Below are 13,792 nucleotides of genomic sequence, written 5' to 3'. Positions count from 1 at the left end.
TTTTCAATGGATTCTACTGTAAGCCACCTTGAAATACTCTTCATAATAGGCAAGATATTTATTTAATTTACTAGCTGGCTAGAGACTGCCCAAGAAGGGAGAAGATCCCTCTTGCATTTCTCTACTGGATGTAGAGAAAGGGGGCTTCTCACCTTCTTGCTTGCCATGCTAGATGTAAAGAGGGGCTTGACATCTCATCTTTCCCCTGCTAGTCCACTTACCCACCTGTATAAAGCTCTGTGCTGTCTCAAAGGGAGCATATACCGTATTTTTCGCTCTATAACACGCTCCCGACCATAACACGCATGTAGTTTTTAGAGGAGGAAAATCCGTAGGCATGCCACCCATAGGCATTCCCTCCATAACACGCACAGACATTTCCCCTTACTTTTTAGGAGGAAAAAAGTGAGTGTTATGGTGCAAAAAATACGGTAAATACAAGGCTGACTCAATGGGAAACTAAGTACAAATACGGGCATTCAGACCAATTAGACTTTAATCTTAAAATCTTGAGGATTAGTAAGTAGCCCAAGTGCTACTATTAGGCTCTCTTCCAACTTTTTTTGTTGGGGGGGGGTTCACTACATGGCCACAACAGTGTCATCGACAACAGAAGATAGTGGCCAAATATGGTGGCAGTCAAAGATCCCAGAGAATTTGACATTCTCTTCTTAATGTGTATTCTAGGCCTCATGTTGAGAAGCAGAAAAATACATGGGAGACAATATTTGGATATAACCTACATATATGACAATAAAACAAGCAGTTTTTGTGGGAGAGGGGTGTGTGATCATCATTGTTGCCATTTATTTAGACAGTTCCAGGCGAATGATACCTTCCAGATTTTGTGGACCACAACTCCTATCAGCATGTCCAATAGTCATGGATTATTAGAAATGTAGTCCACCAACTTCTGGAGGGAACAAACTGGCTACCTCTGCTTGAGTGCAACCAAGATTATAGGTCCCTGTCCTGAAGACCTTGCAATTCTGTTCAACTACTAAGATTCCATTTGGTTTCAGCAGGGAATGAGAACCCCAACATCCTAAAGGGTTGTAGCACTACATAACTCAATACACAGCAATATATATAACTATATATGCACACTATATATGGCACCCTTTCCAAACCTGGTGGACTCCAGGTGATTTTGGACTGCAACCCCCACAGGTATGCTACCCAAGGAAAGTGGGAGTTATAGCCCAACAACACCGGGCAGGAAAAGCTTGAAGTTCTTTCTTGTTTAATTTTAAGATGCTAAATTAGGTTAGGTTACTTACAGCACTTCTGTATGGCTTGATTTTTTGTGTTCATTAATATTATAGTTGTCCCTAATTGTTCTTAATGGGGTTTTTTGAGTTATAATTATTGTTCATTTGGTATGTTGTGAGCCACTTTCAGGTCCACTGTGGAAAAACTGCATACAAATAAACTGATGATGAACTACAGGCTCCGCTCCAGAGATGGACCTAAAAAAAATTGACAACTCTTTGGACTCTGGTTGGTGTTTCAAACTAAAAGTATTTCCTAGGGCAGGCCACTTCAAAACAGTGATACAAGAATTTCATTGACACACACTGCTGAAGACTGTCTGGGGCATAAATCAGGAGAAAGCAAGGCTACATTACATTTATTTGTTTTTTATAACCTTCACTCAAGGCTATAAAACAGGATACAAGTATTATAAACAAACAGTAATTCTCTGGATGCCAATTACTTCTCAGAAACTCTGGGTCACAGTTGAAGCTTTCAATAATCTAAGGCAGGGCTTCCCAAACTTCAGTCCCCAGACTTTTTGGACTACAGTTCCCATCATCCCTGACCGTTGGTCCTGCTAGCTAGTGATGGTGGGAGTTGTGGTCCAAAAACAGCTGGAAACCCAAATTTGGGAAACTGTGGTCTAAGGAATTAGTGATCATCAGACTATGCTGAAAATTGTCAAAGCCTTATTGTGTATGAACTTCAAAAAGCAATCAGTTTCAACGCATACCAACAGACATGGAGCTCCTGAGACACATCAGTGTATACACATTTGCTATCATACTTCATCTACAAACAAGACCAAATATCCAACCTCCCTTTTATTCTTTTTTAGTTGCACAGTCAGTTTTTAGTTTTTTGCAATTTCTTGAACCATTGTGAAATGTCAAATGTTCTAGAATTTCCCTGTTCTTTTGTTAACCTTTGAAAACCACATTAAACACACCCTTTTTAAAAGATTTTGCAATGGGGGTGAGCAAGCAGGCAGGCAGGCAGGCATATAACAAGGCCAAAGTTGAGCACTTTTTATGTCCCCTTGATCTCACTGGGGACAGACTGGTCATTGTGCTTAACTCCTCCACTGAAAAAAAATGCAAGTCTAAAATGCTTGGGTTTGGCTGGATTGTGGTCCATGAGTTCTGCCTCGCCCTGCCATCACAACCAATTTCTTTCCAGTATTATGCTGTAGCGCTCTTAGTTATGTACACTGTATTGTGAGACCAAGAAGCTGGTGCTCAAGCTACACAAACACTCCCAGTCCTTTATCAAAGGAGTTGCAGCCTGCAATCAGGTAATTCTAAGCATAACATGCTCATCCAACTAAGCCAGCATAGCAAATGCCTCAGGGGGTGGGGCAGTGGCAGGCAGATGGCTGTGGTGTCAACTGATTTTCATTCTCCCTCCCTCCCCCACGCCTTTGCAGTGTGCGTCTTGTGTATGTGTACTGTTCTAATTCCGGTTACAGATAGGTAGCCGTGTTGGTCTGCCATAGTCAAAATAAAAAATTCCTTCCAGTAGCGCCTTAAAGACCAACTAAGTTAGTTCTTGGTAAGAGCTTTCGTGTGCATGCACACTTCTTCAGATACTAATTCCGGTTCTAATTCCGGTTCAGTTCCTCTCTTAAAACTTCTTCCAAAAGAAACACCAAATGCCAAATCAGATATATACAGAAGTAAAAGACAACAAGTTTACTGTTTTTCACCACCCCCTCTTGTAAAAGTCAGAAAAACCTCGTTCTTTCCCCAACCACACAATATTGTTGCCAAACTAGTACTAATCTTGTGCTGGCTAAGTTTATCCCCTCACACACACTTGCATGGATAAAGCCTTTGTATTCCTAACACAGCCCAGGCACTTCTGGGGTGCACACACCCTTGCAGCTTCACTTCTCCCTCCTACAGCAATCAGATTGTCAACAGCCCAGCAACACACACACACCCCTCTCCACCCCATCCTAGCTTTGTAAGCGAACACCCTACAGAAACTATAGAAGCAAGCATGAGTGCTTCATCCCACAGACCTGGCTACCATCATGGTGTTGTTTCATTTGAAGCAGATCAGCTCTAAAACACCTTCAGATAAATTTTATGGACTCCCATGTAACTGAAAGGAGAAGGGCCAAGAAACAGAGAGGAGTGGGGCATGAAACCAGACTACACAGGCCAGTCTTTGTCAACCTGCTGCCCTCCAGATGTTTTGGGCTGTAACTCACTTCAGTCCCAGCCAGCATGGCCACAATGACTGGGACTGATGGGAATTGCAATCCAAAACATGTGGAGGATGCCAGGTTGGCAAACAATACCATAGATGTTGACATCAAACCACCACGAAGGAAAACCATCTCAAGAACCTCCCTATTCTTCTGTCTTCACCTACAAGAGAAAAACATGGCACCCTACGCTTCAAAACTCCCTGCATACTGAGATAAAGCAGACATCTTCACTGTACTCTTTCTGGCATCTACTAAAAACATTCCTGTTTAGAAAAGCCCACCCAGATGCCTAGAAAGTTGAGGTGATTTTAATTTGCTTTAGTATTCTAACTTTTGTATGTACTGAAGTGGGGTTGTAATTTTTTCTTGATTTTACAGTGGTACCTTGGTTTTCGAACTTAATCCATTCCAGGAGTCCGTTCGACTCCCAAAACCATTCAAAAACCAAGGCACGGCTTCCGATTGGCTGCAGGAGCTTCCTGCCCTCAAGCAGAAGCTGCATCAGACATTCGGCTTCCGAAAAACGTCTGCCAACCCGAACACTTACTTCCGGGTTTGCTGCATTCGGGAGCCAATTTGTTCGGCAACTAAGCCATTCGAGAAGCAAGGTCCGAGTGTACTGTTTTCTCTTTTGTAAACCACTTTGAAGCTTTTAAATCAGTGTGTAAATTTTATTACATAAATAAATACAAAATCCAAGATAAATATTTTTTCAATCAGCTTTTCCTAAGGATTTGGCAAAGCTTTTCCTCCTCCATTTGGGACAACACTAGGTCAGCAGCCCAAATCTTCTAACTTCCATGGTTCCCCTCAATCAAGGTACAGAATGAGGGTCTGAGCTGAGAAGATCCATGAGTTAAGAGCTCAAGCTATCAACTCACCATTACATGAGTAGTCAGTACCAGCCTACATCTCAGGGCCTTTTATGCATATGACACATATAGAGATGTTACTGTACAGTAATGCCTCATGTTCCGTCTGCTTCAAGTTATGTCTTTTCAAGTTGCGTCCCGCGGCAATCCGGATGTACCAGAATGGTTACTTCCGGGTTTTGCTGCTCGTGCATGTGCAGAAGCGCTAAATCGTGCTTTGCACATGCACAGAAACGCTAAATCGCCCTTTGCGCAGACGTGGCACTTCTGGATAGGAATGCTTCGAGTTGCGGATGTGCTTCCAGGACAGATTACGTCCGCAACTCGAGGTTCCACTGTACTGAAAAAGGCCCCCAATTAAAACCCCAGCTGCAGCATCACTGGCTACCTTTATGAAGGTTACTTTTCTCTCAGTCTTCCCCACAATACACATACTTACACTGCAGAGCTACTCAAACCAGCATAACTTACAGGGCTGTTCTGTGGACTATTAACCCAAAACGTGTGAAGGCTCATACCATGGACACCAAAATATTGCCTGAGACAAAGAAACGCAGCTACGGAAATTTTACTGCACTTGTCTCAGGTACTTTTTAGTGGAAACACAACACAAACAGCCACTATATTGTTATCACTGCTAATAATACTGTGTCATGATTATTATTTTCGGTATCATCAATAACAACAAAAACAACAACCCAGTTTATTCTGTAAATCTAACTTTCACTTTTCCTCCAAGGAGCTCAAGGCAGCAAACAGGGGCCTACTCCCCTCCCCCTGCTTTTATGCTCACAACAATCCTGTGAAGTAGGTCAGGATGAGAAAGAGAACGACTGGCCCAAGGTTGCCCACTGTGTTTTATGACTGAAAGGGGACTTGAACTTGGGCCTCACCACTTCTCATGCCATACTCTCCACCACACTGGAGTCTTTGGGAATGGTGAGACAGCACAGAGAATATGCAAGACCAAAGCAACACCAGGTGTTGGCAGGAGCAACAGGAGCCCAACACAACTGCAAATATTATATTTTTATTTAACATCATTTGTATGCCAAATTATGAGGCCCTTCTTTGTGTGCCCGCTCCCAGAGAGCATTATCATGACAACAGCAGTAGCTTTTATGTCAGGAATGCAGAACCTGGTGTCCTCCATAAATTGCTGTACACCAACTCCCATCAGCCCCACCCAGCAATGTGGTCAAGAATGATAGGAGTTACCAGCACAGGATTTAGGTGCGGGTGGTTCCGCCGCATAGGAAGGTGAGCCGAAGGGGTGCAAAATAATAATATGAATGCCTACATTTATACGGGTATCTACTGAGAAGATCCATAAAAAAGCAACTGTACAAAGAGGAATTATTGTTAAAATAAGTAATATAAGGAAGATTTTGTTACACTCCAGCAGCAGGAATCCACATAGGGGTTGTAGCCAAGCAAGAAAGGATTGCAGAACCTGAAAGCATTTAGTTTGGAGAAAATGTGACCAAGGGGTGACATGACAAACGTTTGTAAGTGTTATGCATGGGCCAAATTTATCAACCCAAACCCTGCAATTGTCACCTGTGCCTCCGCTGCGAGAGGTCCAGAGGGTGGTGGCAACAACAGAACGGTCCTTTTCTGTGGTGGCTCCCCGTTTATGGGGTGCTCTCCCATAAACTCCCTGGCAGCATCGTTATACGCCTTTAGGTGCGGGGGGGGGAGGAACCTTCTTCAACAGGCCTTGAGCTTACTGACATGCTATATCCTTGGAAAGGGGTTTGTTGGAATTGGGGCGGGGGGGGCGGTTACTGGTCTGTTTTGTTCTTGTCATTACGCATTTTGTGCTTTAACCTTTCATTTCCATGCTGTGAACCGCCCTGGGATTAACGGATGCAGGACGGCACATACATGTCATAGCTACCCATAATAATAAATAATGGAGAGCCGGCCCCCAGCCCCACCCACCCCTCGATCCCCGAGACCAGGGAGGGCTCAGCGCCCGGCCAACCGCTGTTTCCACACAAGGAGCGCCGACCCTCCCGGGGGTGCAGCGCCCGAGGGCGAGGGCGGCGGCTGCTTCTCCCTCCCTCCCTCCCTCCCTGCCGCCGCCCCCCCCCCGGCCGGCCCAGCCCCGGATCCTGTCAGGGGCGGCCAGCGCCCTCCCGCCCCACAGCCCCGCTCCGGTACGGGCTGGGCGGCGCCCGGCTTACCCTCTCGAAGGCCTCCGTCTGCCTCCTCGGGCAGCGGGAAGAGGAGGAGCAGGAGCAGCAGCAGCAGCGCAGCCGCCGCCGCCGCCACCGCCGGGCCTCAGTCGGGCCGCCTCGCAACCTCGATCCCGCCCCCCGCCTCCGCCTCCTTCCCCGCCTTCCGCCGTCACGTGACCGGGGCTCGGCCGGAAGACGGGCGCCCGGCCACTTCCGGCTCCCGGGGCTTCCGGTCCCGCCCCCCCGTCCCGTCCTCTTCCTTAGCAACCCGTCTATCCCTCTCCTCTCTGGAAAGAAAGAAGCGGCGCCGGAAGTGGGGCTGCGGGGGGGGGTTGCGGGGATTCAAGCTTCCGGTGGCGGAGGAGGAGGAGGTGGCGGAGGAGCTCCGCTGGCCGCGCGGTCCTTCCCGCGCCCCTCGGGCCAGCCCCGTGGCTGCGCCGCCTGGGGGAGGCGGAGAGGAGGTGGGGTGAGGCTGGGGGTCTGTGGGGGGCCGGCGATCCTCCCCGCTTGCTCCCGTCCCAGCCGTTGGCTGGTGGAACTCGCGGCCACTAGACCCGGCGGAGGTTGTCCCACCTCAGGAGCGCTCCGATTGCGGGGGGGGGGGGAGGCGTTACGAGGCGGAGCCCAGCTGACCATCGCCCTCCGCATTCATGACAGCGGTCCGCCGCCGTTTTTCTGCTCCGTAAATGCAGCCGGAGCTTGAGAGGCGTGGTTTGGCTAAAAGGAGGGAGTGGGGACGTGGGGGTCGCGGAGTGGGACTTGAGGGTGGTGGTTGTTTTGACAGCGCGCTTAATGTGGACGGGAGAACTACTCTTGTGCTGTGCTGCTGCAGCAGCGCTGCTTCTGGTCTTCCTATAATAGGCATCTGGTTGGTGGCCGTGAGGACAGCGGCTGGGCTAGATAACCTCCTCACACACACTGGACCTGATTCACCTGCGGGGCTTTTCTTCACCCCAACTTGGGTGGCTTTAAAAGGGGGCTGGACGGATTCACAGAGGAGATAATGCTGTCAACCACAATGGCTGTGTTCTGCGTCATGGTCTGAGACAGTAAATGCTCCTGAATGCCGGGTGCTGGAACCATAGGAGGGAAGACTGCAGCCCTTGTGCTCGGGTCCTGCTTGCGGGTTTCCCTTTTTCGGCATTTGGGGTTGACTACTGTGAGGACAGGTGACTGGACTGAGTTGGCCACTAGCCTGATCCTGCAGGCTCTTCCTATGCTCGTGTTTTGCCCCTGGGCAGTGATGGTCACTAATTTGGATGGCTTTTAAAGAGAATTAGCTGAATTCATGGAGGAGATAAGCTACTGTCAATGGCTGCTGAGCAGGATAGCTATGTTCCACCTCCTTGATTGGAGGCGATAATGCTTCTGAATACTAGCTGCTGGAAACCATGGGAGGGGAGAGTGTTCTTATGCTCATGTTCTGGTATCTGGTTGGCCACTGTGAGAATAGGTTGCTGGATTAGATGGACCACTGACCTTATCCAGCAGGCTCTTCTTATGTTTGTGAGTGAGGTACTGTAGTGATCCTCTCTTCTCAGTGTTGAATTTGAAAGAGCCAAAGTACAGTCACGTGAGGAGCTGGTGACCTTCAAGAAGGCATCTGTGTATCTTTCTGGGGAGGAGTGGGTTCAGCTGGTACCTTCTGTGTGCAAAGCAGGTACTCTATCTCTGAGTTGTGGCCTCAGCACTATCCCACACCAGCTGTGTCATCTAGGGCCATTTAGTCCAGCCCCCTGCAGTGCAATAATCACAGCTAAGGAATACCTGACAAGTGGCTGTCCAGCCTCCCTTTCAGAACCTCCAGTGAAGAGGTTGATGCCTTTGCCTTTTTCGGTGCTTAATGTCATTGGTAGGTTTAGGATGAAATGATGCATCTGTGCTGCTTTGATTGCTCAGAAACACCTCCCCACCCCCCACAATTATTATGTTTATTTTCCATTTTGTTTCTTTGTAAGGCTGGATTCCTGTACACGCTTATGCGAGGGTAAGCTCCACTGAACTTAGTAAGACTTATTCCTGAGTAAATGCATTCGCGGTTGCACTGCAAATAACCTAATTTCTAAGGTACTTTCCAACAGCTAATGTGATTTCCACAGTCCAGTCACTTCTTTCAGCAATATTGGGTTTGGGACAAGCAGGGAAACTGAGAAAACAGTAATTATTGTGATGATGTGATCATTACGAGAGCTACAGGGGAAGAAAGTGGCAGGCCTCTGATTGTGGTCGTAGATCGCCACTGTGTTTCTGATGTCTGAATCTTTTTTGGTTTAAAGCTAGTACAGTCTTGAAACTATTTCTTTCTGTGGCATTCACAGTATTCATCCACTTGCCCCTTTCAGGTTTGTCAACATGACCAAGAGAACTGATAGCCTCCACTTCCAGTTCGACAACTATGGGGACTCCATGCTGCAAAAAATGGACAAGCTGAGGGAAGAGAAGAAGTTCTGTGATGTCACGGTCCACATAGACAACCTTGAGGTTCACGGCCACAAAATAGTCTTTGCTGCTGGCTCCCCTTTCCTAAGGGATCAGTTCCTGCTGAATGACTCCAAGGAAGTGAAAATCTCCATCCTCCAGAGTTCGGAGGTTGGGAGGCAGCTGCTTCTGTCCTGCTACACTGGTGTCCTGGAGTTTCCCGAGATGGAGTTGGTGAACTACCTGACGGCGGCTAGTTTTCTTCAGATGAGCCACATTGTGGAGCGCTGCACACAGGCCCTGTGGAAATTCATCCGGCCGAAACATCAGCTTGAAAACAAGGAGGAGGGGAAGCAGCCGCAGCAGACTGACTCTTCAGAGCCAAACGAGTGCCCAAGGATGGGGAGTAAGGAGGAGGAGGAGGAAGATGACTCCTTGCTTCCAGACTCTCCATGCATCCAACCCTCTGAAGACAGCCTGGACATGGACGATAGCGACATCCAAATTGTGAAGGTGGAGTCCATTGGGGAGGTTGCAGAGGTCAGAAGCAAGAAGGACCAGAACCAGTTTATTTCCTCAGAGCAGCAGAACAGCCTCCACTCATCAGAGCCTCAGCACTCCCTCATCAATTCCACGGTGGAGAACCGAGCTGGTGACCTGGAGCAAGGCCAACTCCACAACTACACCCTCTCGTACATGGGGGGAGACAGCCTCATCATGGCTTCCAAAGACATGTTTGGCACCAGCAACCGGGGGGTGGACAAAGGCCTTCAGTGGCACCACCAGTGCCCCAAGTGCACACGTGTTTTCCGGCATCTGGAGAACTACGCCAACCACTTGAAGATGCACAAGCTTTTCATGTGCCTGCTGTGCGGCAAGACCTTCACACAGAAGGGCAACTTGCACCGGCACATGCGGGTGCATGCGGGCATCAAGCCCTTCCAGTGCAAGATCTGTGGGAAGACCTTCTCGCAGAAGTGCTCCTTACAGGACCATCTCAACCTGCACAGTGGGGACAAGCCCCACAAATGCAACTACTGTGACATGGTTTTTGCCCACAAGCCCGTCCTTAGGAAGCACCTCAAGCAGCTCCATGGCAAGAACAGCTTTGACAACGCCAATGAGAGGAATGTCCAGGACATTGCCGTGGATTTTGACTCCTTCAGCTGCAGCTCAGGCACAGACTCAAAAGGCTGCCAGCAGGCCGAGGCCAGTCAGGTGCTGGACACCGGGAAACTGGCACAGGCAGTGCTCAGTTTGCGGAGTGAAAGCGCCTGAGCGCGTTGAAGTGGGTGATGGAGCACCTCTCTGTGAGCCTTGGGGCAGGAAGAGCTGTGAAGAGCTGCTTCAGGCTTTGGACTTGGGTATCAGCCTAAGACAGGAGTGCCTGGTGTGCTCTGGTCCATGGGGTCACGAAGAGTCGGACATGACTAAACGACTAAACAACAACAACATCAGCCCAAGAGGCTCTGCTGGATGAGCTGTGGGGGCTGAACTGAAAATTGTAGCAAGTCTCAGAAGACCCTAGAGTGGTTTGATGTGTTTGGTGACTCCAAGTGTCTTTGTCCCTAGCGTGGAAAGAACAGAGGCATAAGCCTGCCTCCTTTGATATTTAGGTAAGGCAGCGCTGGATGGCCCCCTTTTTTTGAAGGGTAGTTGAATTGTACCTCCAAGAAGCAGTTACCAGTTTGTGGGCCGAAGGAGTAAATACAGACATACCCTGTGATAGATATGTTTTTCAATGGGGGGAGGGGGGATTTTGAGTTCTTATGGGGAGAAAGCACTGGATAATTATAAGCTCTTAATATTTGTTAGTCCATCTGTGATTTTTTAAAACTGTATTGTTTAACATTGGATACTTGCCTTCTGTTCTTCCTGCCCTCTAGCTGACCATTTTCACCCCTAAACTTGTTTGACTGTTGTGAGTGAAGTCGCTTTCCTGATTTAAAATGGGTGAAGGCTGCTGCTACAGAATATGGCAATCGCCTCTGTGCCTCTGCCCAGGCTGAGTTCCTGTCCCCAACAACCCAACCCACCCTTTGTGGAAAGTATGTGCTTAGACTAGAAAGGCTAAACTTGCATGCCCCAGTTGTCTTTGTTTTCTTCTGGGCCTTTCTCTCATGTTGTTCCTCTCATCGGAAGTGGCATCCGTTTTTCTGTCCAGCGGCCTGCCAGGCTCCCCCCTCTTCTGCTTTGTGTGGCTTCCAGGCTTGCTCCTGGAGCCTCCCTTTGCCACACCTGACTATTCCTGTCCTCACCTGCAGTGTCTCTTTGTTTCCTTTACCTCCTCAGTCCTTGACCTCACCCTCAAGCCCTTCCTTCCATGACACTGACTGCAAGCTCTTGGGCCTGGGCCAGTATCTCACCCTGCATTGTGGATGCTGCTTGGAATCCTGTAGGCACTTGTGAGGTAATTCAGATGTCCTGTTACAGGTGGCGAGGTGGGTGGAGTTGGCATAACTGGCCCCCTACCACACCTCCAAGACATCAGAGCTCTTAAAGGCGCAGGAACCCAAGGTGGTTAGCAGATTGTTACCTCCCAAGCTGACTTTGGGATTACACCCGTGAGGAGGGAAGAACGCTTGAGCAGTCAAATAATGGTTAAATATTTATTTATTGTGAGTTATAGCATCAGTGTCACCCTGCAGTCAGGCCTGTATAGCAGGATAGGAGTCTCTTTCAGGCCGACCCTGGGCTACCTGTCCCTCTGCACCATTCTCTTCGCAGACTACTCTGGCCTGAGAGCTGGAAGCAGGAAATGGAACAGGGATTCTCTTGAGGGAGTCTCTCTCACTGCTGTTGTGAGGCTGAACTGCAAGGGAGGGTGATACGTGCTGCCATGACCTGGAAGGAATAGCATTCAATTTTTCATAAAGCTGAGGGGGCTGTGCCCCAGGTGCACAGTTTGGGGGGCACAAACCAGCCCCCTCCCCACATAGATCCCCATTGCAGCCTGCTGGTGGCGGGAGCTGCATACCAGGGAGGGGGAAGATGACCTTCCCCATGCTTCATGCAGCACACAAGCACTCTCCCATCCACTGCTGGAGGCCCCCAACCGGCGGGCCAGCGCTTCTGCACCTCCTGCCCCCACTTTGCGCTCAAGCGCTCTCCCGGCGGGGGCAGGAGGCGCGGAGGGTGAAGAGCACCCTCCATGCCTCACCTGGACTGCATGCGCTGTTCCTCGCCTGGGGCCTCTGCTGGCATCTGACCACAGGAGCCACATCCACTCATTCTTGGTGCCATGAGAAGTAAAAAAGAAAAGCAGGAGAGTGCCACAAGCTGAGACCCCCCTCCCGCCCCACACACCTTGTTTGTTCTCCCATCCTCTTTGGCCAAGTTCACACATACAGTGGTACCTCGGGTTAAGTACTTAATTCGTTCTGGAAGTCCGTTCTTAACCTGAAACTGTTCTTAACCTGAAGCACCACTTTAGCTAATGGGGCCGCCACCGCCACACAATTTCTCTTCTCATCCTGAAGCAAAGTTCTTAACCCAAGGTCCTATTTCTGGGTTAGCAGAGTCTGTAACCTGAAGCATCTGTAACCCAAGGTACCACTGTAATACTAAGCCAAGCTATGACTTAAATGTGAATGAGAGAGTGTCTAGGTACTCACAGCAAAAGCTCGCAAGCTTCACTTCTCACCAGCCCTGCTGCTGCTTTGCCATGTTTGGCTTAGCATTCTGGTCTAATATTGGCTGTTTGCTGTGTCTGATTTCAAGCAAGCCAGGAGCTGTAGCCAATGTTTGTTCGTAGTTTATTGATCGCAGTTTGTCAAGCGTATCCACCCTGGAGTTTAGCTCTGGCAGGATGCAGCAGAGCAGGAAGATGGTGGAACATTTGAGGCTGTTTATGCTGTGAGTACTCACCCATTCATACACTTAGCCATAGTTTTCTTCAGCTTTACATGCAAACCAGGGTCTTTGTCTCACTTTCTCATCTCTCCTGCTTCCACTGTTGTGAGACAGGAGGGAATTGTAAGCATTAATTTGGGGAAGGGGTGACTCCTATTTCAGCTACCAGTTGGATCCTCCTTAAAGTGTCCAGCACAAGGGCAGCGGGTCTGTAGCCCTCCAAATGTTCCTGGGCTACAGCTGCCCTCATCCATGATCTTTGGCAATGTTGACTGGGGCTTATGGGAGTTCCACTGTGGGGTGGGAGGCTCATGATGAAATGTGGGTGGAGCCACAACCATCATAACCCCGCCCCTTTTCTCCATGTCAGCAAGTGCGAGTGGGTTGGGCCCCTTGTGAATTAGCATAGGGTAAAAGCTTTGCAAATACCCCTACTGGAGAGAACATAGGCTGCTTTTGATCTGTGAATGTGCTCTTGTATGCAGGACCAAAAGACCACTCGACATTGTGTCTGCCAAGTCATCACAGTGGCTTCGAAATAAAACAACTGCACCACCTCCTAATGTGAAATGTGATCCATGATCATTGTGAGCTGCTTTGCAAGGTTGGGAGGGGAAGTTTCCCAGCAGAATGTTATTCATTACAAGAGAGCGGGGGGGGGGGGTGGCTAAATCAGCAGTGGGGAGCCTCTGGCCCATGGGCCAAGTTAGCCCAGCAGGGCTCCTAAGTTGGCCCTTGAGGCCGTTTTACCTCAACCCACAAACTACTGCCCCACAGCTGATGACATAGGTGACATGAGATATGGGACAGAAAAATACATGGCTGCAAAGCAACTATCAGGAGCCTGCTTGCTCCTTTGCAAGTTAATGACCTTTGAGGTTGCCTGCTTGAATCTCATCTTAGCCACAAACACACCAAGTGACCCTTATTTGTTTAATCAGTACATTTCCAGATTGCTTGTTATTCACCAGTATCAGCGCTTTCCTTACAGTAAG

At 48.9% G+C, this 13,792-nt stretch overlaps 2 protein-coding genes across 14 annotated transcripts in view; one reads left to right on the top strand and one right to left on the bottom strand.

Moving 5' to 3' along the window:
* The window catches only part of RABGAP1 (RAB GTPase activating protein 1), a 92,737-nt gene extending 86,013 nt beyond the window's left edge, over positions 1 to 6,724 (bottom strand). Inside the window, exon 1 of one of the 2 annotated variants that reach the window (XM_083485798.1) lies at positions 6,534 to 6,724. The gene's annotated coding sequence lies outside the window, so the exon portion shown is untranslated. The remainder of the gene's footprint in view (positions 1 to 6,533) is intronic. The other variant, XM_083485799.1, reaches the window with a different exon arrangement.
* ZBTB26 (zinc finger and BTB domain containing 26) lies at positions 6,348 to 13,367 on the top strand. Of its 12 annotated transcripts, none has more exons than XR_014521608.1 (3): positions 6,348 to 6,506; positions 8,870 to 10,328; positions 10,412 to 13,367. XR_014521608.1 is itself a non-coding variant. In XM_083485943.1 (2 exons), the coding sequence occupies exon 2, from the start codon at positions 8,880 to 8,882 to the stop codon at positions 10,221 to 10,223; it is 1,344 nt and encodes a 447-aa protein (XP_083342069.1). In that variant the 5' UTR covers positions 6,484 to 6,506; positions 8,870 to 8,879; the 3' UTR covers positions 10,224 to 13,367. The 12 variants fall into 12 exon arrangements, 7 of the variants coding, with proteins under 7 accessions (XP_083342069.1, XP_083342071.1, XP_083342070.1 ...); XR_014521609.1 differs by lacking the exon at positions 6,348 to 6,506 and adding an exon at positions 6,863 to 6,988; XR_014521610.1 differs by lacking the exon at positions 6,348 to 6,506 and adding an exon at positions 6,892 to 6,993.
* Positions 13,368 to 13,792: the final 425 nt, after the last annotated feature.

Source organism: Podarcis liolepis (genome assembly GCF_965112155.1).
Source record: "Podarcis liolepis genome assembly, chromosome: Z".
Classification (NCBI taxonomy): Eukaryota; Metazoa; Chordata; class Lepidosauria; order Squamata; family Lacertidae; genus Podarcis; species Podarcis liolepis.
This window is presented reverse-complemented; position numbering and strand designations above follow the sequence as displayed.